At 39.5% G+C, this 26,139-nt stretch overlaps 1 protein-coding gene across 3 annotated transcripts; it reads right to left on the reverse strand.

Moving 5' to 3' along the window:
- Nucleotides 1-7: 7 nt before the first annotated feature.
- Nucleotides 8-24,163, reverse strand: babo (TGF-beta receptor type-1 babo). Of its 3 annotated transcripts, none has more exons than XM_074099817.1 (9): nt 23,814-24,163; nt 20,850-20,967; nt 18,988-19,106; nt 12,251-12,487; nt 11,475-11,705; nt 10,915-11,082; nt 6,610-6,782; nt 3,183-3,416; nt 8-1,622 (listed from the first exon to the last, which is right to left on the reverse strand). In XM_074099817.1, the coding sequence occupies exons 1-9, from the start codon at nt 23,911-23,913 to the stop codon at nt 1,497-1,499; spliced, it is 1,506 nt and encodes a 501-aa protein (XP_073955918.1). In that variant the 5' UTR covers nt 23,914-24,163; the 3' UTR covers nt 8-1,496. The 3 variants fall into 3 exon arrangements, with proteins under 3 accessions (XP_073955918.1, XP_073955911.1, XP_073955903.1); XM_074099810.1 differs by lacking the exon at nt 18,988-19,106 and adding an exon at nt 19,953-20,104; XM_074099802.1 differs by lacking the exon at nt 18,988-19,106 and adding an exon at nt 20,420-20,574.
- Between the last annotated feature and the right edge of the window lie 1,976 nt (nt 24,164-26,139).

Genomic DNA, 26,139 nt, shown 5'->3' on the forward strand with positions numbered 1-26,139 from the left:
TCCTGTCCTTTTTTGAAGTCGGTTAAAAATAAATGGTGTTTACATCGATAGTAGCGATAGAGCTATATTTCCAAAAATTTAATTGAAATAATATGATATTACGGCATCCTGCGGAAATTTAAGATACTCAAAAAACATAAACCACAAACATTGGTATGTGCTAGTGCTGCACTCTGACGGGATAAAATTGCAGTAATATTCCCTATTCGGTTATTTATTGATCGTGCAAAAATAGTCGCTATATACTTACATACAGGGCCGGTTTTTGCCCTTAATCAAGGTAGAGCGAGACGTCTACACCGCTTCCGCGCCTCTCAAAAGGCGTCATCATAATTTTACTTTGCATTGGAAACTGGAAAATGACGCCCCTTGCCACCTGGCGATTAGAGCGATCGCTCTTGCTCTACCTCAGAGGGCCTACTCCGAAATTCGAAGTTCGTATTGTATAGTCCCTTTCACCCTCGTATTAAATAGTATAAGCGTCAGAGGGACTGCACGACACGAACTTCAATTTTCGTAGTAGTCCCGCTGGGCCGGCGCTGTACATGAAATAGAAATACGAATTATTCTTGCGCGCGCCTTTTCAATGTAAACTCATGATACAGCCGGTCGTGCAGGTAGTCCCACGTTTGGTGCCAATCACATCCAACTAACAATACTCAAGAGATGTATACATTCATTGACTTAACGCGATTGTAGATCGTTTGCTGGATAAAAACATGTGTTCTGCCTCTATGGAGCATATCAGTACTTAACTAAATGATTTCTCTTCTAATGCCAGGGAATAGAAGAAAGTAGGCGCTCAGTACCAATGTACAAATCAATTCAGTCCACATTAATTGACTATTTTGAATTCGGTGCAATATTATTATTATTTATTATCGTCAAAAGTAGACTTTTGCCATAATGTAATTGTGCTGAAAAATATTTAGAACCAAATTTCTTTGCGTTGTAAATGAATAAAGCACAAGGCCCTTCTTCTATTCTCCATTTCATACAGTAGAAGTCGCTTCAGCTAAAGTGGTATACGTATAGCAAAATGAAATCAGGCAGGGTACGCCAAAGTCAGAATTCGAACTTCGTATTGTGCCGTCCCGCTCACGCTTACGGTGTTGAAATAGGAGTGCGTAAGAGTCGGTATGATACAAACTTCGAATTTAGAACTAAGTTGACTAAACAGCCTACGTCACGGGTAAAGACTGTATCAACGGCTAGCGCGTATTGCGTTTGTTTTTAAATCAAACTTTCCTGCTTTTTCCAAATTCGAATCCTAGTTATTTGAAACTGTTGCAACCCTACTATATAAAATTCGGGCACACTGTAGGGTGTTACCACACCAATAAAATTGGTCGATGTCGATTGACAGTACTGCACCAATCGTTAATCGATCGATCGAATATAGATCGAATGGTGTACTAGCACCCATAGAGAACCATCGCGTAAGTTATGTAGTAAAGTGTGACATCCCTGACTATACGACCAGCACGGCGTCCCGTTCACATCTTGATGTAATCGCCGGAGCCGATGTTGGCGAGAGTTTTCTTGATACGGAGAGCGGTGAGACGCGCCGCCGGGTTCTGGTACCAGCATTCCTTCATCACCTTGGAGATGGAGGAGAGAATCTGTAAAGTAAAAGCGTGTGTTTAGTTGCTGCGATACTACCATCTTTGGCTGGATATTCAAAGATGCCTACAAAGTAAAGAACCTTCGGTCCGACTCGCACTTGGTTAATTTTTTTTTCTAAAGACTTTTTTCAAGAAAGTGTTTGACGAAATTAAAGAAATAAAAAATGTGCCCCAAATAATCAAAAATTCTGAAATTACAACACCAATTTCTACATGATCAATAAATATGTAAGACACCACTAACGGGACTTATCACGCTAAAACACACGAGTAATATTTACCTCGAAGTTTCAAACACACACACAAACAAAAAAGACCAAGTGCGGGTAGTTCGTGATACGAGTGCCGGTACTCTTTGTGATCAAGTGCGGGTAGTTCGAAGGACTCGCGCTGCTAGGCGGACTTGACACCCCACACTTCAGTCTACTCGTGACCACGGCCACTGTAATGTGGTCGAAACGTCGAAGCAAATATTACTCGTGTATTTTAGCGTGATAAGTACCGTTTGTGGTATTTTATTGACTATGAGTGAAAATCACGAAAGTTTAAAACGTTAAATATGTAGGAAGCAGATTTAACAGTTAGAAGAGAACAGAATGAGACCGTATTTCCCCCGCGGTCCTAGTGCAGATTGTCTGTCTCTGTCGCACTACTAGGCTTTAGTTTACTTGGGTCAATCAGCTTTTTACTGTTGTTATTCTGTCCCGTGACTAAGGAGACATCAGTGATACATTTGCTTAGAAAAATGTAATGTAAACTACTAGCATGCTGGAGCCACGAAGGAATGAGGGCTATCGCGTATGAATTCGTCGCTAGAGGCGCTAGTGTAGCGTGAGGTCTCCGAAATGTCAAATCTCATAGTTTTTGGGTGAGCTACGCGGGTTTATTTAGAATTAGAATATTTTTGTGATTATTTTGCAATATCTGATATTAATTATGGCAAATATGCGTTCCGGGGCAATGAATGTCTGTGTTTTGAGTCAGTTTTGTCTTTCGGAAACCTTTGTCCTCCCTTTTTTCCGAACAAAACGGGGACTATGCAACACTGTGGCATGCTCGATATTTTTATGGTACGGTTTTAAGGTGTATTAAATATGATTTTAATCTAAACTTTGTTTTCACGCCCGTAATAACAGACTTTGAAAGCCATACTTAAAAACCTCACGCAACAGTGCGCCATCTAGTGAGACAAAAAACGATAGCCCTCATTGTCTTAAAACTGTCACAACTCCTTTAACTTTTAGTGGATTTGTACTGCATAAAATCATACTTGTAATAAGTGAGCTAGGAGACGTCACCATGGTAACAGCTACACTAAAAATTTGATTGACACAGGATCGGAACAGGTTACATTGTATTGCAGATACGAGTGCCGCCATTTTGGTATGGCTAACTAAACAAAATGGAGACGTTACCATGTCAACCAGCTATACTAAAAAGTTGATTGACCCACTTAAAACTGTCACAACTCCGAACTTTTAGTGATTTGTACAGCATAAAATCATACTTTTAATATGTGACCCAGGAGACCGGTACCGCGCCGCAGCTTGTACTTACCGGGTCTGAGTGCCACCGGTTGGGCACGCTCGGCCGGCGTCGCTCCACGCAGACGACGCGTCGCATGTCCTCCAGCGCCGGGTCCGGCGGCACGCAGTCGTAGTACGGCGGCTGGTATTCGTCCGGCATCGCACCGCAGCGGCGCGCCATCTCCCACACGACCAGACCGAAGGAATACACGTCGGAGCGCTTGTACGGGTCGAACTGGCGGGTGTCCATGGTCTCATCCAGCACCTGATTATGAATAATAATAAGGGGTTTCACCACCCATTGATTAGTGTTAACTGGTGGTTAGGTGTGATGCCGTCTCTATTTGTTTCGTTCGAATAGACGGAGACGGCATCACATTTAACCGTCGGTTAACGCTAATCAATGGATGGTGAAACAGCCCCTAAGTGTACTATAATCAATTAGGGTAAATCGACAATAACTGGACGCCTTACACTAAAAATTAACTCTAGTCACCTATATTATTTCTAGTCACCTATAAAAAGAGTTATTTTTTAGTATAAGGTGTCATTGACTAGCCACCCTTCAATAACTGGCCACCTTACACTAAAATGATCACTGGTCACCTATAAATATAATTAATTTTAAGTATAAGGTGGCCAGTTATTGACTATTTACCTATTTACCTACTTTGACGTTGACTGTGACCTTATGATAGCTACAGCCGAGTTCATAAACTTGTGAGTAAAAATTTGATCAAAATATCTGAACACGCTTCTACGCCGTTAACAATAGTCGAGTTCTGATATTTTTGAAAAAAAAATTTGCTTACAAGTTTATGAACTTGACTGTACGACTATGCATCAAATGTGTGTTAGTTCCTCCACCTAAACACTGTAAGAACACACAATCACACAAACCAAACTATCACCACCACCCCCACAACGCTGACGTGTTTCGAACTCAACGTCAGTTTATCTCATGCTCTGAGGATGAACTTTACAGTGTGGAGGTGGAGGAGCTGCGTGAACACACATTTGTTGCATAGACATAACTATCATAAGGTCGCGGGTGAGCAAATTAATTGTTTTTAGTTCACTGATGGGAACCTTAAGAAAGACGAAGAAGATATACAGATTTTACAAAAAAGTCACTATAAATCCAATTTTCAACCAAAACAAGATTTCTCTTCGCTGAAAATTGTCTGTATTATCTATATTTTCATAATAAAATATCGTCACTACTTTGAAAAAATCTCGTATCTAAAATCAATATGTCAACAAAATTGAACCTTCACCTACAGTACGATTAATTCGAGTTAACACTTGTCAGATGGGCGTGCCTTCAGTCAATTTTCAACTTTGACGTCATACAAATAAAGCCATTTTTAGTATACCGCTACCCACGTTTACAGATTATGTGAAAACTATTTTATATGTATGACGTCAAAGTTGAAAATTGACTGAAGGCACGCCCATCTGTCTGTCAAGTGTTAACTCCAAGTAATCGTACTGTAATGTTCATAAAGTCGGAAAACTTATCTATTTTCAACCCCCGACGCAAATAGAAGGGTGTTATAAGTTTGACCGCTGTGTGTGTGTGTCTGTCTGTGGCACCGATTTGAAAGCGTTTTTTATTTGAAAGCAAGTTTTCTAGCGATGGTTCTTAAACTTGTTTCGTCAAAATCGGTTCAGCCGTTTTTGAGATATTGAACTTTGAAGTGACAAAGTCGGGGCTTCTCCAACTTTTTGTTGGTTATGAGGTACCAGTTTTTTTTTAAGTATTGACCATATACGAAATTACAAATTCAGGAGTCATCAAATATCGTATAGGCAATCTCCTCCCGCCGTGGTGGCCGAGTTGTTCGACCTATGGCCTCTCAAGTAGAGGATCGTGGGTTCAAACCCCGGCTCGCACGCACCTCTGAGTTTTTCGAAATTCATGTGCGAAATTACATTTGAAATTTACCACGAGCTTTACGGTGAAGGAAAACATCGTGAGGAAACCTGCACAAACCTGCGAAGCATTCAATGGTGCGTGTGAAGTTCCATATCCGCACTGGGCCCGCGTGGGAACTACGGCCCAATCCCTTTCATTCTGAGAGGAGGCCTGCGCCCAGCAGTGGGACGTGTATAGGCTGGGATGATGATGATGATGAATCTCCTCCTTTGCCATAGTCGGCTAGAAATTTGACATTCACCCCGAAAAAGGTATGCAAGCATACGCAGGTTATTGCTGATAGCGTATCAGCCTAGATACGGAACACATGCCATTAGTGTACAGTACACAGGCCTTATCTTATCAGCCATCTCATTACGTGATAACGCTGAACCTAAGTTTACGATGCGGGGGACAATCCGTGTCAATGCTAAACGGAGAAATGGGGAGCCGGTTTGTTTTGTTTTGATACAGCTCGAGTGATCGTTGAAAACTTTTTTAGCTGTAGGTTTTTCTTATTGCTAAACCTGCATCCACCGTGAACCCGCGGCTACCTCCTAAGGCCCAACATACAACAAAAATTGATATCGAAATTTAAATCTTAATGTGTCATAGATAAAGTTGTTTTTACACTAGATAATTACACTTTATTCCTTTTTCAATAGATATAAATTCTATTGCTAACAATATGTACTAGTATTATCACTTCGAACCCCAGGAGGTACAGTCAGCAACAAAAATATACATACGTTTGAAGTACCAAAAATATGTATACAGGACTTTATTGCCTGAACACAACATTAAGATTGTGTATACATATTTTTTGCACTTTGGCTGTATTCATATCTTTGTTGCTGACTGTAACAGAGGCAGTATTGTGTAGCTTGCTATCGCATTAATTATTTCTTTCTAACGGTGTAGGATGGTGAAAGCGATGGCAAGTGCCTGCGCTTTAGAGAATAAGATCTCTGGTCATCCGTTAATTTCGTTGGTGGATGTCCTACTAAGCGATATTAGTACATCTAAACTCATATTATCTCATCGTCATTGTCCCTCCAGCTCGAGTCTCAAAGTACTAATAATTTCAGCTCATGTAGACTCCAAGTGCCTGCTAAGCACCAGCAGATGTTCCTGCGCTCCGACTTCTGGCCGGAGGGTGTGGTGTTTCGTCGTTTTAGGGTAGCGACGAAGACGACGTTCAAAAATCCCTAATTAAATTTTGTTTTGCAATTTTTGTGTATTTTATCTTTCTGTTCTTGTCTTTTTGTGTACCATCAATGCCAATAGATGTGTCTGCCAACTTGAAAGTTCGACTTTAGCGACATATTCGGTTGATAGGAACTTGTTTGAAAATTGATAGACCACTTATTTGGCTGATAGAACCTTTTATTTTTTTGTGTAATTTGAATTATCTTGGTCTTAGACTAAGATTTTACTTTATGCACTAGAGCATAAAAAGTCATTTTATATAAACACGAACTTTACGAGCATGAGAAGTGAAAAGATATTTCGACTTTGTAAATGGAGTTTGTGTTCTGACCTCCGGTGCCATGTAGCGTTTGGTCCCGACCCGGTTGGTCGACGGCACGTCCACGGAGTCGCTGCCGACGTTATGTCGCACGGCTAGCCCGAGGTCGCCGATCACGCAAGTCAGGTTAGTTTTGACGAGGATGTTCTTAGTCTTGAGATCGCGGTGGGCAATGGCCGGCTTTCCTGGTGAAGGACAATCAATAAATAATATATTATGGGACGAGTGGAAGGAAAAGGGGGGGGGGGTTTTAGCCCTGCAGTGGGACACAATACAAGCTGAATAAAAAAAAATATCATGGAACCATTGACAGTAATTGACCTAGTCCCAAATTAAGGAAAGTTTGAACTATGGGTTCTAGGCAACGAATAAACATACTACGGATAAATAAATAAACATCACGGGACAATCAACCCCTATATGTACTCCATTTATTTTATATAGGTACCTACCGATAAACGTGTATTACAATTTGGCCGTTAATTCAAACCTTAAATTAAATAGAGTATAGAGACTTCCCTATCTCGTGCAACTACCTTCTATTTTTCTTGTCATCATTAATCTAATACCTTTAAACGAGCAATTCTTGTATATTATAAATGGATCTCGGAAACGGCTCCAATGATTCCGATGAAATTTGGTATGTAGGGGTTTTTGGGGAGGACAAATCGATCTAGCTTGGTCTTATCTCTGGAAAAACGTCAGTTTATTGACCTCTGGCATGTTTTTGTGTACAAAGAACTCTAAGCTAACCTCACTTAAAGCTACGCATTTGGACTCAGCGTTGATGAGTCAGTCAGTCAGTCAGAACTATAACTTTTATATAAATACAATACCTATCGGAGTTTATTCTTACGTCATAACATAACGCAAGATGTCGAATCAATAATTCTATAAGTAATTTTAATGATAAGAACTCAAACGTCACGAATTTTACCCATTATCATATCACAGTTATTTTATCGCCTGCGAACGTTTTCGACAAAGCGTGGAAGATAATCCTTAAACAAATAAATGAATAATAAATATCATGGAACGCTTGACACCGCGAACAAACATTCGTATTATTACAAACATTACAAATATTTGCCCCGATCGTGGATCGAACCCTTATCCCTGAAAATTGCACAGTTCCCGCGGGATAGCGATAAACGAATTCTACGCGGGCAACAGCTAGTTCTATATAAATCTGGTTTTTCGGACTAAAATAAACAGATTCTTATTCGATTTCTTCTTCATATTGTTTAATGTTACAACTACCGGTTATTACAAGGGCGTCGCTAGCCAGATACGCAAGTTGATACGGAGGATGAGAAAAGTATGAATTGTAGGTATTTATTGGAATTGACGAATTCATTCGAGTTTCGGTTTCGACGTACGGGAATGTGCAGCTGCCCCTCCCTGCTCCCCCCTGGCGACGCCCTTGGGTTATAAATTTTTATAAATACAGATATGTAACATTTCAAATAACTTAATTCAATTTAGGCTATAAAATATTTGATGGTTATAACCAGGGCTCGAACTTTGAGTGAGGATAATGTTTTTTTTTTTATGTAAGTATTATGATCATAAAATACATTGATGTTGTGAAATTTGTTTATAGCGTTACAAATAATCATAATAAATAAAAGTAAACGCTATTACAATTCAGGGCATGTTTTACTGTCTCCAAATGTCTTTTTAATATTGCCGATCTTCGGTGTTTTGTTTCATCGAGCGCCGCAATGTAATGCAACTTGCACGATTTTTCTTGCAAGTCTAAACTCGGCTTAAAGATTTAATTTTGGCAATCATACACATAATTGTAAAAATACAGCAGCTAAACAATCACAACGGCAATTTATTGTTAATATCTAAATCTGAATGACAATGTTTGTCAAAGACGTTATGTACTGCTGCTCATTTGAAGTGGCGATATAGTTTAATTACAGAGGTTGATAAGTGGTTATTGTTTACAAATTTTGCTATTGTAAATAAAAATATTTGAATTTTAAGTTGTATTTGAAAAGACTATTCGAAATCATCCGCACAAAAAGTTCGAGCCCATGAAACGGTTTACTAATGTATCGGCGAAAATTATTAAGCAAATTATTAACTCCCAAACTATTTATCCCATATTTTTATTTAGGCGAAATATTATTTCCCAACTCAACGTTTCGCACTGATATCATTTCCCAACTAATGATTCGATAAATTATTATTATCCAAATTATTACCTGGAATTTTTTTAAGATGTCATTTATGTTTTCGTGAAATGTATTGATTGGCATACCTTCATTTAGCAACTTATTGAATGGCATCCAACCTACTTTTCTAGTGTCATTTATCCTGGCTGCTATAAAAAAAAACCTAACATCGAAGGCTAAGGCGGGAACTACGCTCCGCTTCGCTCCCGCCTTAGCCTTCTGAACCTAAACTATCCAAGTCGCTTCTATTCCGAACCGTCTTGCTCGCTCGCTTCGCTCGCTCGCACAAATCAAATTGAAGCATGACTTTGCAATGTAAAAAATTGCCCAAATGTTATTTGACAATTTGTTATTTGCCTAAGCCAATCATTTGCTACATAATTATTTGCCACATAAATGTGTGATGAAGTAAAATTTTGCAATGTAAAAATGTTGCGAAATAAAAAAAATGTGAAGTAAAGTTATGCCAAATATTAGTTTGCCAAATGAAACTTTGGCGAAAGGTTGGTTGCTAAGTGAAATTAGGCGAAACATATTTCGCCGAAAAGGCAGTACACCCCATGAAACATACGAGCACATTGATTTTATAAGAAAAAGGGGAATAGTAACCATTAAATACTTAAACCTCTTAAATAAAGCCTGGAACAGTTTATTCATTCCTTTTTTTCGCAACCTACATTTATGAGGTTTTTTGAAACTAAAATGAATATCAATAGCATCATCATAATGCCAAGTATTCAATATGGCTTGATGCTACATGCGTCCTTTTCTTTCTATCCATGTATGAAAGGGACAGAACACAATATACGTATAAAACGTGCTCGCCCAGACGAATACAGGGATCTATTTAAATGATTCGTGTTGAATACATTTATATTTGGCTTAAGACTAACAATGCTAATGTCAAGACATATTTTAAAAAAAAAAACAATCTCTACGTCCGATCTATGGAATATTTCTGAATAGCCAAAATGGTCATTTAGTCGGCGATACGGTATTATAAATAATATACCCTCATCTGCTGTTTGAAGGTGACAAAGTATTTAATATACCTTCGGACGACCAGATGGCCTAGTGGTTAAAGAACCTGACTACGAAGCTTGAGGTCCCGGGTTCGATTCCCGTGTCGGGGCAGATATTTGTATCAAAAATACGAATGTTTGCTCTCGGGTCTTGGGTGTTTAATATGTATTTAAGTATGTATCTATCTATATAATTATATTTATCCGTTGCTTAGTACCTATAACACAAGCTTTGCTAAGCTTACTTTGGGACTAGGTCAATTGGTGTGAATTGTCCCGTGATATTTATTTATTTATTTATTATACCTAACTATACTGAGCGGAACAAAAACCAGGCACTCAAATGTATGCAGAAATATATTATGACTATAAGGTACGGAACCCCAAAAACACCGCGTGCCAGTAGCGTGGGTCCATAATAACTCAATTCGTTCCGAGGATCTCCCTAAGTTTTAACCACTCGCCAACATCTTCTCATGTCGCCCTTTCACTCGCTGCTTTATTTTTTTCTTGTTTCCAAGTTGCCTACCGACAATTTTCACGTCACGCCCCTGCCACTTACAGTCGGAGTAAAAAAAGGGTACGTCACCCTAAGATCTATTTTCCTTTGCTCAGTATGAGCGCAGGACATACTGCGTCAACCTGTCAAGCTGCTAAACATAATCAGGTGACCATAGCAACCCTACCTCTACACCTTGGCACTGTCATTTAAATAGAATATTATTTTATTGAAACTTTTACGAAGTTGTTTATTAAAAAGGTTTTGTATTGATATGAAACTAGATATGTGTTAGAGGTGTATACTATTTTGACCCTTGTTATCATGTCAAGTAAGTATGATTTGATATGCACTTGTCTACTTAGTACTTCGGTTTCAAAACGTACTAAGAGTCTATGACTTTGTAGAGGAATCAATATAATAACTGACGAAGGTTTTCCTGCCTCCACTGTACACTCACCTGCATTAATATCTGCCACAGCGGAGCATGCAAAAATATCTGACTCATCCTACCGGCCCTAGAAATAGATTCGTATCAGATATTAAGGCACACTTTGTTGTGTTAGATATTGGTGCTGGTGGCTGTACCTAAATAGGCACTTAAGCTTACCTTTGGTCCCGACGATGTCCATGTGCAGATGTGACAGCCCCGTAGCCACGGAGAGCGCCATCTTGACGAGAGTGTTAGAGTCGATCGTGCGGGCGGTCAGAAAGTCGAACAGCGACCCGTTCTCGTGGTAATCCGTGATCAGCCACAGCTGCGTCCATGTGCCGTTGTCTGAGATAAATATACACGAAATTATTAAGCCATTCGTATAATAATAATAATAATTTAATTTATTGTTTTATATTATATGTTCATTAATTAGAATGAACTCACCATTGAACGTCAGACTATTTAGAATTAACTCACCTTAGAGCGTCAGACTATTTAGCCTCGTAAGGCCCGCGTCAAATTTTAATAATTATAATTTGAAACTTAATATCAATGAGCGAAGTTTGAAATTAGCTTTGACGAATGTCCTAAATTTAGGACGTTGGGCCTTACGAGGTTAGAATGAACTCACCTTTGAGCATAAGACTATTTGGAATGAACTCACCCTTGAACATCAGACTACTTAGATTAAACTCACTCACCCTTGAGCGTCAGACTATTTAGAACGAACTCACCCTTATTATCAGCAGCGATGAACCCTAGTATATTCTCGTGGCGCAGCATCACAGTCTGGTATATCTCCGCTTCGCGGAACCAGGAGCACTCCTCGCGCGAGGAGAATATCTTTACGGCCACGTTCTCGCCGCGCCACCGCCCGCGCCATACCTCGCCGAAACGGCCCTTGCCGATTATATCGGCGAGCTGGATCTGGCGGGCTATTGACCGTTGCACCAGGAGCGGGAGGCCTGGGAAACAGATCTGGTTGCACACCGACTTCTGCCACCATCTAAGATCGTTTAATGGCGATGAGGGGAGTTAGGTTAGGATGCATTTTAGTGTAACGTATCTCCCAAATATTTCACATAGATTTTTTTTTTTTTTTTTTTTATACGACTGGATGGCAAACGAGCAAGTGGGTCTCCTGATGGTAAGAGATCACATAGATGGCGCTGAGCGACAAAAGAATCATTAACAGTTAGGTACTGTCTCGAGAACACATTGGGAAATTTCGTCTTGAAAATTAAAGCTCGGGTTAGTGTAACGGTAGGCATAGCACGCGTCCCGGATTCGTAGATGCATGCCAATAACACATAATTTTTTTTTTTATTTAACGTTAGATTGATATAAATTGTAAAATTGGGCAGCAACAAAAAAAAAACCCAAATTATCATGATTTTGCTAGGTTTTCGATATTTCTATTAGGTCACTGGCGGGCCGCATGTAAATCTACAGCGGGCCGCGCTCTGTGCACCCCTGATCTAAGTAATGTTTAATTATGGAGTTCACTCACCAGATCCAGACCCAGACGTAGTCAGTTCGATCATGTCTCTGATAGTCGCCGTGCCCAGGATAGGGTGTCGCGTCTCACACAGCGAGTCGTCCACAACGAACAGGTGGCCGGAGCCTCGCTTGGTCAGTTTCCGAGACCTCTTAGCCCACCAGAAGCTTATGGCGCCACACACGCCGAGTACCATCAGGCCAATGATCCATGGTACTACTTGCCACGCCGCCGCGGTCGGCGTGGATTCTTTTAGAAATACAAAGTGTTATTCGGGGTATTGGCGTTGGGAAGATTAAGCTGGCTAACACCTTGAAAGCGGTGCCAAAAATACCGGTGCATGCCGCTTCAGAACCAGTATTTTTTGTACCAGTAATTGAAACTAGAACAAAATACCTGCTACCGGTATTTTTGGGTACCTAATAGTTTAGAGCCCTAATGCCGTATTGTCTACCGCGCTGACTTTTTCTACCCTCGCCTTATACCGTGTGACAGAAAGAAGTGGTGCAAGCGATTGTGATTCCAAGTGTGTTGACAATAAGACCACTGGTCTCGATTGTAAAATTTTAACTAGTTTTATGAAAAGGGGCATCTGTTACAATTTAGTGTAAGAAAAGTAAAGACTTGAGTACAGAAATGTTCACTCACGAAGGCGCGCCCCTCCACAGCTAATTATCAATGTGCACGAGTCAACCTCGTACTTACACGTTGTCTTAGTCTCAGTGTGCGTGACTGACGGTATGCTTGCGACTGAGAACACGTTCGAGCTACATACACATAGACTTATCGTACGGATACGTTTAAAACTACAATTATAAAATGTGGGGGCACGCCTTCGTGAGTGAACAGATCTGTAAAGGTAAACTATTTCTCGTATCTATTATATTTATAGCAGAACTAATTAAGACCTAAATATTTATTTTATAAAATGAAATGTGAACTGGTTTATACGGACTACGGACACGTTATTACTTACTACTACATGATACGGAGACTTTTTTCGGGATCGAGACGCCCTAAGGGCTAAAGACTTCTTGCTTTTACTTCATTTTTTAACATTTTTACAGAAGACTTACTAAGTATATAGCTTTGCGCTCAATGCATTTCCTTTTTTTACTGTATGTACGTAGTAATGTATTATTTAGGTTGGAGATATCGATCGATTCAAATCCAAGTCCAAGGTTTAATCATGAATGCACTAGATCGAAAACAGGTTGTCAGATGTGAACTTTTGTGCGCTAAACAGAGCCAGTTTTGATCCTGAATATGATTGCAATTAGTAACAAGACCGCATGGCACGTTAGCCGAATAAATATTTAAGGTCTAAGATAACTACCTAAACGTTAATAAAGACTTTATTAACAGAATATTTTTTACGGAATAGACGGCAATACGGTATTTGTCAAATTTTTATATGTTTTATAAATTTAAACTTCACAATACCTGTTATCGAATAGAGAAACATTTTTAAGCTACCTTTACAAATAAAAAAAGTAATAAAGGTTTGATAGTCAAGATTAGACAGAAAAAGACATACTTGCATGTGACGTCACACGCAAGTAGCGTCATACTTGCTGCATAGAGAAAAGCGTTTGAGAAAGAGACAGGTATGTAGATTTTAAAAAAAAACATTATAATCGAAATACCACAATCATCATCATAAACATTCTAAATCCAATTTTCAACCGATTTAAGTTGTCTCTTCGCTAACCACTGTCTGTATATCTATATATTCATAATAATATATAAGACATGTTGCCATGCCAGGAGTTGTCTAATACCTTATTTTTACATGCTTTTATTTAACTTTCCCTGTTTGTTGTTGTTGTTGTTTGAGTCAAATCTTGCAAGTTCATTTTGACCCACTTCCAGTGGTCAAACTGACTTGAAATTTGATGTAATTTTAATCTACTTATTATATTTTATAGGCTAAATTTTATACCAACAAATCTAAACACAAAAAAAAAAAAAAATCTCAACGCTTTCAATGTAGTTTGAAAACTTGGTAAAATAATTAGCAAATTAGATTTTAACTTTACTCTAAAGTGTAAAAATATCAAATGAAATGAAACTTACTTTAGTAATCATACAACTTAACATTAGCGGGCATATTTTTACAAATGATGAATCTGCCCAGTTTCGTAACTTTCATAAGAATAACGATAATCATTCATCAAATATACTGACAACGTTTTAAAAACACCCACATGCAAATGCCAAAAATTCCAAATTAGCTCTGCATATAAAGCCATGAAAATACATGTCTGTAGCCTGCACATTTTTGTGCAAGGAACTGGCACATAGTATATAAAACATCAAACTTTGTAAAAATGACAAGCATGCAAGCTACTTGCACCAATATGTAAGAACTACGGCATATATATTCTGATGGCGAGTAAAAAAATTAAGATTAATATCATCAATTATTAATGCCAATAATATGGAACTTATGAATACAAAAAAATGGAGGACAGTATGGTGCACCATATGATGAAATAGGGCTATGCGGTATTGGGCTTGATGGCAATACCGGTATTATTCCGGTATTCAAATTTTGAAAACCGGTATCCCGGTATTTCGGTAATTTTTCGGTATTTTCCATATTTTCCCTTTATTTTTCTTTCTTTCTGTATAAGTCTGTTGTTTCGTTGAAATATAACCAATAGACATGAAAAGCAAGATTGAATAAACTTCTCTTTTAATGAGCAAGTATTAAAATAAAAAAACTTAAGTTGTTAATTGTTAACTAATACTTATATAATATGGAATTAGATTCTCTAATTCTTCGGTGAAAATTGTTTCACCGATTATTAGTTCCCAACAAAATTTTCGCATAATTTCTTTCGCTTGTACGAGGCTCATTAAATATCCAGTTCAAGCTTGAAAGGTCTCTACTGATGAAATCTACGCTCCGCCCGGAACCTGCTCAGCTCCAAAACCCCGAGAGCTTTCAGCTCAAGCTTCAAAACCATTTCGAATGCCTAGGTAGCGACGTGGACGATTACAACGACGGGTTTGTGGAAGCTGTCCATACGATCGGATCTAACTTCTTCAAAACCCACCGTACTAGAACCAATAAGCTCTCGCGCTCTGGCCTTAGACTCATGCAGGTGAGGCGTGAGATGCTGCTAAAGTCCTCAGGTGACGCTTAATTGTCGCTATCAGCAGTTCAATAGGCAGATCTCAAAATCTCTGAAGCGCCCGATTTAATACTAATAAATAGCACTGAAGAGGCTATTGAGCGTATCAGAGGCTCTAAGGTGTTTATCAGAGATCTGTCTGTAAGTCAAAGCCGGTTAATGAAGTTGAAGACCGACGACGGCAGAATCATTTCACCCAAACCTGAGCTGTTGGGGGAAAACGAGAGGTTTTATGGATAGCGACACGACAACCCGAACACCCGTCGAAAATCTAGCTAAAGACCCGAGGGCTAGATTAACCCTACACTATCACGAAGACATCCCAGACGTCAGCCTGTACGAGATTAGTATGGCCCTCAAATAGCTTAAGAATAACAAAGCCCCGGGTGACGATGAAATTACAGCCGAACTCTTGAAGGCGGGTGGTAAACCAGTCCTTAAGGACTTTAAGACGCCGTTTAGTTCCGTCCTCCACCAAGGGGGAACACCGAAAGCATGGAACAGAAGACAGTGGTGGTGCTCAGCTTCATAAAAGGTGATAACACCTTGCTGAAGAATTATAGACCCATCTCACTTCTGAGCCATGTTTACAAGTTGTTTTTCAGGGTCATCACAAATCGTCTCGCAAGCAGGTTTGACGATTTCCAGCCTCCCGAACAAGCCGGCTTCCGAAAACCTATAGTACCGTAGACCACATGTACGTTGCGGCAGGTTATACAGAAGACCGAAGGGTATAACTTCCCCTTTGCCTTTCATTTGTGGACTACGAGAAAGCCTTCGATTCGATCGAGACTTGGGCAGGCTCTCCAGCGGTGCAGTTGACTACCGGTATATCGAAGTGTTGAAGTGTCTAGTGTCTGTACAAAAACGCCACTATGTCCGTCCGATTACATGACCAGAGCACGAAGCCTATTCCTCTGCAGCGGGGAGTCAGAAAAGGAGATGTGATCGCTCCGAAACTGTTCACCGTTTCATTGGACGATGCTTTTAAGGTTCTGGACTGGAAAGGACGAGGCATCAACATTAATGGCGGGTACTTCACTCGCCTTCGATTCGCCGACGATATTGTAGTCATGGCTGAGACCATGGAAGACTTCAGTGCTATGCTCGCCGACCTCAGCAGTTTCCGACCGAGTTGGCCTAAAAATGAACATCGGCAAGACGAAAGTCATGTCTAACTAATGTCCATGTTGTGCGCTCGAAGTTGTTGACGACTATGTATACCTGGGACAAACGGTCCAGTTAGGTAGGTCCAACTTCGAGAAAGCTTACACTACAAATAAGCAAAGCAAACTTGTGCGCGGTAAATTTGAAATTTGAAAGTAGATTAAGAAGTAAGTAACTTCAAAAGCCATAAGTCTGAAGACAAGTTATTAAAAGTGCTTTCTTGTTTGAAATTAAAGTCGACTATTACTATTTTAAGCACAAGTCAAAATACCGAAAAACCGGTTTTGTAGATATTTAATACCGGTATTAAAAGAGGGGAAAAAATGACCGGTATCCCGGTTTTTCGGTAATACCGAATACCGGTATCCATGCCCTATGATGAAACGATATTGCAGAGTCCCGAAAATGGTCAGCTTATATATAGCGTGTTATTTTGATTTCCGTTACTTTAAGAGAACATTCATCATCATCATCCCAGCCTATATACGTCCCACTGCTGGGCACAGGCCTCCTCTCAGAACAAGAGGGCTTGGGCCATAGTTCCCACGCGGGCCCAGTGCGGATTGGGAACTTCACACGCACCATTGAATTGCTTCGCAGGTTTGTGCAGGTTTCCTCACGATGTATTCCTTCACCGCATAGCTCGTGGTAAATTTCAAATGTAATTCCGCACATGAATTTCGAAAAACTCAGAGGTGCGAGCCGGGGTTTGAACCCACGACCCTCTGCTTGAGAGGCGATAGGTCAAACCACTAGGCCACCACGGCATACGACACGACACGACATAAGAGAACATTCAATCAGTCAAATTAGTTTTTTTGTTTACATATAAATATAAATGACGGAATTTAAAAAAACGTTGTAAATTCGTAACTAGTGTTTTTGATTCATACACATATTTATTAAAAGAAGGTTAAAAATTAGCTGTTTTGTCTGTATGTATCACGTCAAAAGTTTGTAAACTACAATTTGACTTTTAGCAATGACAGTGAACTTATATTATAAAATTAAAATTATATTCGGTCAAAAAGTTACAAGTAGGTAGTTTCTATCAAAAACTGCGCCATATGTCGAAGTTAACCGACTTCAAAAAAAGCATGGTGGTCTCACTTAACGCACTTACTTTGCTAAGTGCCGCTGTCATAATTTAGAACCTTTGTCCTGTGTACGCACATTTGCGTTCGCAACAGCGGAAGAAGTCTGCGGTATGTAAACGCGTTAATGATTTACGCGTATGCTACGGGTATTCAATCAATTAAATTACCATTTTATTATAATTAAAGCATTAATATGTCATCTTCATCACAAAACCCCATTTCATTAGACTGGAATTTTATCTTATTGGCTACGATTTGTGGTTTGGCAGGCACTTGGAGAGCCCTTTATTTGTGTATTTCTAGTACCTATAGTATGGAAACATTATGCCAGCTCTACATGTTGGGCCAATATAGGCCTCTGAGTGCCTTTCAATTGTCTCTACGCTATCATGCAACCGTTAGATGTTCTTTCTTCGTTGGACCAACATGTAGAGCTAGACAAGAAGACAAAATAATTATAATTACCTTCATTGAACTAGAATAAAAAAACATTATTATTACCACATATACAAGCACACGATTATGATTTGTCTGTATATGATTTACTGGTAAGGTCGACACAAAATGCAAAGCACTCACAAAAAACTGGACAAACAAGCTCTAACAGTTCATGCATGAAGGTATCCAATACCCTTGATCTCCATGAATACGTAATTCAGCAAATTAACGTAAATACGGTTTTATTACTCTAATTCAGAAACCGTGGGTGGATTACTTAGAGGCTGATTAGGCTATTTGTGGCAGACAAAATAACAACTTTGTTTATTTGTCGCTATTCCAATTGGAACGTCTCAAATGTCTGTCTCTAAGCTGAATTATCTAAATCCGAAACCAAGTTAAGTACAAATTTATAAATAAAAGTGGATTATTCGCTTTAGATTCTTTAATGGAACTATTGCTATTTCTTTTTCGCTTTTCTTCACACATCACAACGGACGCAGTGTTGAAAAAGAGCAGTAGTTCGGTTAAAGCCACAGACGAAGAAACTATTGTGAATAAAAAAAAAGCTGTTAAATAAAAATTTAGAAAAAAGTTACTGGCAACATGCGATTAGTATTAAAAATAAAACATCATGCTTAGAAGGTCCGGCGAATGATCACGTTCGTTATATCCCTGATAATGACTTACGTATTCGTAACGTTCCCTATGAAGTTGCAGTTCCGAATTCTGACGGCGACGTTGGTCCCTCCATGCCTAGCTTCAAATGCATCGATTAAATATTTAACATTCCATCAAGCGAATTAGGATTCCTTATAGATCGTGTTTACCCGATGATATAACATTCAGGGTGTCGCATGGACGCAGACAACACATTACAGAGCCCTGGGATACCCACTGGGCCTACCTGGCACGAAGGCGCGGTTACAGAGATCCGTAGCACAGCAAAATATACCGGCGTGCTCGCCCTCCCGACACCATATAGGCCTGTCCCCCGGAGGGAATATCGACTCCTGATGCCAACATCTATTCAAATCAAGAATATTAGAATAGAAACATCTAACGGGTGATCAATGCCGGTAGTCTAGAGGAAGAATATTTAGTTAAATTAGAACAAAACAAAATTAAAACTAAAAATAAAAACTCGATTAGCCATGCATTCTCACACCAAGCTACGGGGACGCGGTGCTTATAATGCCCAACTTATCTTTCCAATGTACAGACAGATGTGCAAGTTGCAGAAAGTTTACAAAAAGTTGGGAAAGTTCTCGGAAGTTTCTGGAAATTGTCATAAGAAATATAGGAAATTTATTTTCCGCAATTTTGTAAATTTTCCTTTGACACATCAGTACTCCAATGTGTACCTATCGTCATTTATTGGTGGTATGGATACGCGTCTGTTTCTAATTTCTAACTAGCGCATTGTAGACTTTTCCCTCCGCGTTTATAGAGAAGCTATAGAGCACCAGCGCCAGTAGCATGGCGTCATAACAACCCGATGCTCACAGGATTGCTTAAATTATTTACAATTCGTCTAGCTGCGTCAGGCTCTGTATTCGAAGACATACCTCTCTCACTCTTGGTCGCCTAGCCAAAACGCTACTGGCACCAGCTGCACAGGGCCGGAACAGTTCAAGGTTACATGGAGTTTTACACAAGGTTTCTAACGGCTACTTGCGAAGGAAGGCGACTTTGAAAGGAACGTCTCCAAACCACCTTGGACGTTACAGCGTAAAGAAGCTAGGTTGTGGCAAGCCCGCGTCCCCGTAGGCCGAAGCTCCGCGACATCGGCGTCTTCGGGTTACTACGGTTAGGTCTGGTGGTATGCGTCCTGGCGCAAGCGGTGCGGTTAGCGTCACAGGGCGCGCCTACCTGGAGGCTTCGGTTGCAGCTCCGGGCGCAGTTTTCGATTGCACCAGTCGAATTCGTTACAACATTCTATCACCACCGATTCATTTTTAGCCTTCGTTGTGGAGCAACCGAACGGGTGCTCGATGGGTATCAGTGATCTACGCTCGATACAGCTGCACCGCGAGGAAGCACCAGACATTATGTTTAGTAGGTTAAAGCAAAAACCATGGCACACTCGGAAAATAGTGTTTGTTAAGGACGGCACATCATTCAAACTAGGTACGGGCCGCCGCCCGGCGCCGAGCGTCGCTTAGTAGAAAGGTACATATTCTAATCTGAAGCGATGTTTGTTAGAGTATATTGGCATCTCAACACAAAACTTATAGAAAATGGCAATGCAATTATGATTCTAATAGTACATCAAAACAAACTCAAAATCGGCATTTCCCAAGAAGGTCACACGACTCACTCGCCGTGTTGGAGCTTACCCGTGGCCGAGGCATGGAGTTTGTTTGCAATTGACTCTCTGGAAATCTCATCAGAATTGCAGAGATCGGTTCTACAGCAGTAATTTGTATGGTTCCTGCATACTACCGGGTAGTCGGGAGGAAAGGCCTTGGTCAAACAGCTTAAGGACACCTCGCTACACAGGTGGACCATCCGATAAAAATAAGTTAACACTGTACCTGACGCCACACTCGATTAGTTAACATTATTTGTGTTGATATTTATTGCCAATCGTTTTATTTAAATTAAAGTGATTAGAATTCATTGTGAAATATGTACCTCTGTATCATCATACATCCCAAACAGATACATAGTCTTAATCATTCACTCAATTAAACCCAAAATAAATTTTGAAAAAACACAACTTAGTTTCATGTGACTGTATTTTATTTTGCTTGAAGGAAAACTCACCGGTATTCAAATTTCTTTACGCCAGCTTTGAGGGTTGTGGAGGCGAAACAGAAGCCATCTGTCTCACATGTCTCATTCTGGCACGAGGGGCCTGTCGTGTCGCAGTAACATTTTAAACCTGGCCAGAAAACGGGCTCATTAGTACCTACCTAATAAGAATGCTGCTGTATAGTTTGCTTACCATACCACCAGAGCCGTCTTTCACCTGTTAGAGGCCCTGGGCACAACATGCTGCATTTGGTAAGTAAGCCTGATTTTCAGACGAGAGTTGAGTAGCTTTCGGTTATCGTTGGAGTAGGGACTACTGGGCCCCAATCCATTGCGGTGCCCTGGGCACGTGCCCCGTGTGCAAGAGGGGCCTACGTACCACCTCTGTTTAAAGTTTTTATTTAACTTGCCCTGTTTGTTATGTCAAATCTTCAAGTTCATTTTGAGCCACTTCCAATGGTCAGATTGACTTGAAATTTGGTATAGATAACATGTAAGTTGGATGACAATGCAAGTACAGTCAACAAAAAGTGGAGTCAGCATTTCATTCGTTTTTAACCCCCAACGCAAAAAGATGGGTGTTATAAGTTTCACCGCTATGTCTGTCTGTGTGTGTCTGTCTGTCTGTCTGTGGCATTGTGGCTCTTAAACGGGTAAACCGATTTGAATTGGGTTTTTTATTTGAAAGCAGGTTTTCTAGCGATGGTTCTTAGACATGTTTGATCAAAATCGGTTCAGTCGTTTTTGAAATATTGAACTTTGAAGTGACAAAGTCGGGGGTTTTGCAACTTTTTGTTGGTTAGCTTATTAGCCTCTGCTGCTGTCAGTGAGCACATTATATTATTGTTTCATAGGTTTTAGTAGGTTATATACCTTACTAACGAAATAACGTTTTTCAACCACAGTCTCTGCAATAATCCATTTTTCTAATCAGCTATTTTCCTTACATTCTGCAGCCATAGGTGCAGTCATATTTTGAGCTCACGCTGCATTTCCATTCCTTTTATTACATGTTTTGTGACTATGAACCTTATGGGCATAAAAGGCACAGGTGAAAGTCAAGTGAACACATATGCTTGACGCACTGAGGACTCCAGCGATAATTCAAAACAAATTCCAGCAGTCAGGGCCAGATTTAGGGGTTGTTTCAGCAACCGTTGTTTAATTTTATTTGGCAGATAAATGTGTTGCCGTCTCTGTCTATTTGAACAAAACAAACAGAGACGGCATCACTTTTATCTGTCAGATAAATTTAAGCAATGGATGGTGAAACAAGGGGTTAATCTCAATGCCTTAGAGCATTGGCCTCTTTCCTTTCTCGCTACCTTTTAAACGGGTTGCAGACCGCTTGCCTTAGGGCCAACAACAACAACCTTTTACAGGCAGAAAAAAAAACGTAAATGTTGTTGATCCTTCGCATTTAGTATTTATAACCCTCTACTGTGCAAGCTCCTGCCATATGGTAGCTGTGGAGAGAATTCACCCCGATGTGTGATAGAACAATAATGAACTACTAATCATGGAATATGTATGGTCAGTTCCCTAACTCATGTATACACTTTGTCATACTAGTTGCATAGAAAATGGAATACTTATGTTAGGGCACCAACTGTAAAGCCGAGTTTAGACTTGAAAGAAAAATTGTTCAAGTTGCATTACATTACGGTGCTCGATTGACCACTACAAACTCGTTGGCTTTACAGCCTCTTAATGTAATGCAACTTGCATGATTTTTCTTGCAAGTCTAAACTCGGCTTAAAATGTGCAGGCTAAAGTAAAATTTTAGTGTCATAACCATATCTCACTAACTTAATTGAAGATTCTCTTATGTAACTACAAATCTGCGGACCATAACAATGTCTATGGTAATCATAATAATAATTATGGTGACAATATTTGCCTAAAGCAGAAACACTTCTAAGCTAAACAGAAACAATTCTATTCTATTCTACTTGCGGTTTAGTCAATATTATTATTTACAAACACCTTGCTTACTGATATTGTTAATGTTACATAATGACATTATGGTATTTGAGATTTAATGAATATTACAGCAAATAATAAAGACACAAATGGGTATGGGTCCCACTGAAAAACAGCATTGTGGCTTGCCGTAACACTATGCTGAGTGGGGTCCACTTTATACTCATCCCAGCCTATATACGTCCCACTGCTGGGCACAGGCCTCCTCTCAGAACAAGAGGGCTTGGGCCATAGTTCCCACGCAGGCCCAGTGCGGATTGGGAACTTCACACGCACCATTGAATTGCTTCGCAGGTTTGTGCAGGTTTCCTCACAATGTTTTCCTTCACCGCATAGCTTGTGGTAAATTTCAAATGAAAAACTCAGAGGTGCGAGCCGGGGTTTGAAACCACGACCCTCTGCTTGAGAGGCGATAGGTCAAACCATTAGGCCACCATGGCGATAGGCGGCACCACTTTATACTATTCAATGTTATTTTTCTTTTTTCCATCTAATGTATTTTTATGTGTTTTGAATATGTGTAAATAAATGTTTCTCTCTCTCTCACACACAAATCCACAAAGAATTTTTGTTAAATTACATTGTCTATCCTCACTGAAGTCATCTAAACTTAATCCTCATTGGATTCTAACATGTTACCATTTAATTCTTATTGGATTCTAAATGATTGGTTTGTTTTATAGTATTTTTCGCTTAATTAGACAGGCATTGTAGTCACTGACACAAGTTGGGCTAAAAACTTAATTTATGCACGATCTGGAGGTTATTTTCGACATACACGGCGCAGATTTATTGTTGCTATGCAATTAGGGATCAGCGCGAGTTTCTTGCCTAGACTTGAGACAGACCTGCCTAAATCGCTGCTACATTACGTGGATGGCTTGTGATCGACCATAACCACATCCCCAGCCTTGCGGCCTATCTATTAATACTACTACCTACTACTATATATATAGAATCTTGTATAAAACAACATCGATGAAATTGATTTACCATCTACAGGATCCAGCTTGCGATACACCGCGAATATCAACAGCAGGAACCACTTACGCCCGTGGTAATTGTTCATGTTTACATTATTTGATAGAAACATTGCAAACTAAAGTCCAGACAGAAGACACATAATATTGACGCACGATCTAACTCGGCCATTGATGTCGTTTACGAACATGACATATGGTTAAGTTAAGTACACATTTACAAACACTACTATCCGTGGTTTATCGGAATGAAACTAGTTATAAGCATTATCAAATAAAAAACAGTCATAAAAATCTTTTCAAACAATGTGAAAAATTCAAGACAAGAAACAGCTCGCCTCCGGTGCGATGAGTGAGTGAATGAATGAATGAATATCAATTTGATAATTGATTCAGTTGAGTGACGGAGTGACTAAACTGAACTGAAGAGTGGGTGGAATCAGTGCTGCCAACAACTCGGAACCTGATATCGCCATTTTTCACAGCTTGAGTAGCCTAAAGTAGCCAAATTTGAACCGCCTAAAAAAGTAGAGTACTATGTGTTATTCCAGATCAGGTGTTAAATTTCATAACTGTAAGGGTCTGTAAGATTAGAAAGATATGCAAAATATTAGTACGGAACCATACACTGCGCTTGGTCAGTTTTATTGTTAATTATGCAATATGCATGTTATTTTTATTTAATTATTTTAATTAATTCGTCCACTATTTTCTTTTTGATCCCACTTAAACTACATTTTGCGTGGGAGGTATTATTTTCTTGTGGTTATGTTAATTTGCGTTGTGTCTTTCATTCAACTACTATAAGGACCTTGTCCGTAAGTAGCCTAAAAGGCGACCAATCGCCATTTAGAATTTTACGTCACCGATTCCTATCCCGAGTAGCGTAATTGGCGACAAATTACCTACGTTGGCAACACTGGGTGAGATGAGAACGGAACGGAACGAAAACGACACAGCGGGGGGGCTATTGCAAAATTCTAAAATCGAAGTTCGTGGCGTTCCGTCCCTCTGGCACTTACTTTATTTAATACGAGGGTGAAAGAGATGGTACGATACGAACTCCGATTTTCGAATTTTGGAATAGGCCCTCAGGAACTAATATATATTATGTTTTGTCTCTCACATCAAATCTATGGGTTAGTATGGAAGTGCGCACATGTAGCGATGCGACGTCGAATGGGCGATTACTCCAACTCCAGTCCGTCCAGTCCGCTCTTTTTATTTTCTTCTTTTCCTTTCGGTACTTTCGGTATTTTCATAAGAAAATGCAAAAGAAATTTCATCCATGCATCCATGTCGGCTGTTTCTCATAAATAATGTTAGTATTAAAAACTGCAAGACCGATTTCAAAAATTCTTTTACCATTAAAATGCTATAATCATCCTTGAGTAACATAGGCTACATTTGATTACCAGAAAAAAATCAAGGACCAGAGGCCGTATTGCCTAAAGTTTCTGACGCTCGCGATCGCAATCAAATAACAGATTTACCCAAGATTTACCATACAAAAACTGTCATTTGATTGCGATCGCGAGCGCCTGAAACACTAGGCAACACGGCCTCAGTTCTAAAACTTCAATAATGCAACCCAAGGTGTTAAAAAGATGCCATAAAATCTTTTCCTGCGCATGCTACAATATTAAGGAATATATCAATTGAAAAACTTCGTAATATCATTTGTTAAGGTATTTGGATACCTAGGTGATTACAATCCATTTCATCTATTCTTCTTTTGTGCAGTCAGTTCTTTTTGTAGCTGTGTGTGTAATCATTAACTTCAACTCTAGTGGCACTAATTTTACATTTTAAAGTTAATTATCCAATAATCGTTGTATAATCCGTATCCAAATAAATCATTTCATGTTCAAGACTATTAAAGTATCTGTAGACTACTTTTTGAAAATTATTTTAATCGGACATTCCATTCAAAAGAAATAACGAATTTAAAAACGCCTCCGGTTTCGCGCGTGTATAGTTTTTGGATTTTTGGCTAATAGAGCCGAAAATGTTTGTAAACTTTACATTGTTGTTTCTTTAAAAAAATATGGCTCTGTCCATCGGAGGACAATTTTGCCAGTGTCTAGTAGTTTTTACCGTTGTACGGTAAAAAAATTCTAGAAAACGAAATATGAGAGGTATTGTTCTGTTCTTGGTCAGAGCAGAGACCTGTATTTTGAAAATTGTGATTGTGTCAATTGTGTCACAGTTTTTTGTGTGAAAATTGTGTGCGAAGCCGGGGTAGAGTGCTAGTACTTAATTAATATCATGCATTTTGCTTGCCCCCACAGCAAATATGGCTATTTCCTGCTTCTTTACCCTGGCAACACACACAGCAA

This window comes from Choristoneura fumiferana, chromosome Z, assembly GCF_025370935.1.
Source record: "Choristoneura fumiferana chromosome Z, NRCan_CFum_1, whole genome shotgun sequence".
Lineage (NCBI taxonomy): Eukaryota > Metazoa > Arthropoda > Insecta > Lepidoptera > Tortricidae > Choristoneura > Choristoneura fumiferana.

Bases quoted from the DNA above. Each gene is read 5' to 3' on its own strand.
- babo (XM_074099802.1), bottom strand. From the start codon at position 23,913: ATGTTTCTATCAAATAATGTAAACATGAACAATTACCACGGGCGTAAG. The intron at 20,968-23,813 runs GTAAATCAATTT...TTTTCTGGCCAG, and splicing joins CAAGCTGGATCCTGTAGATG to GTTTAAAATGTTACTGCGAC. The intron at 3,417-6,609 runs GTCAGAACACAA...ATTCATAATCAG, and splicing joins AACGCTACATGGCACCGGAG to GTGCTGGATGAGACCATGGA.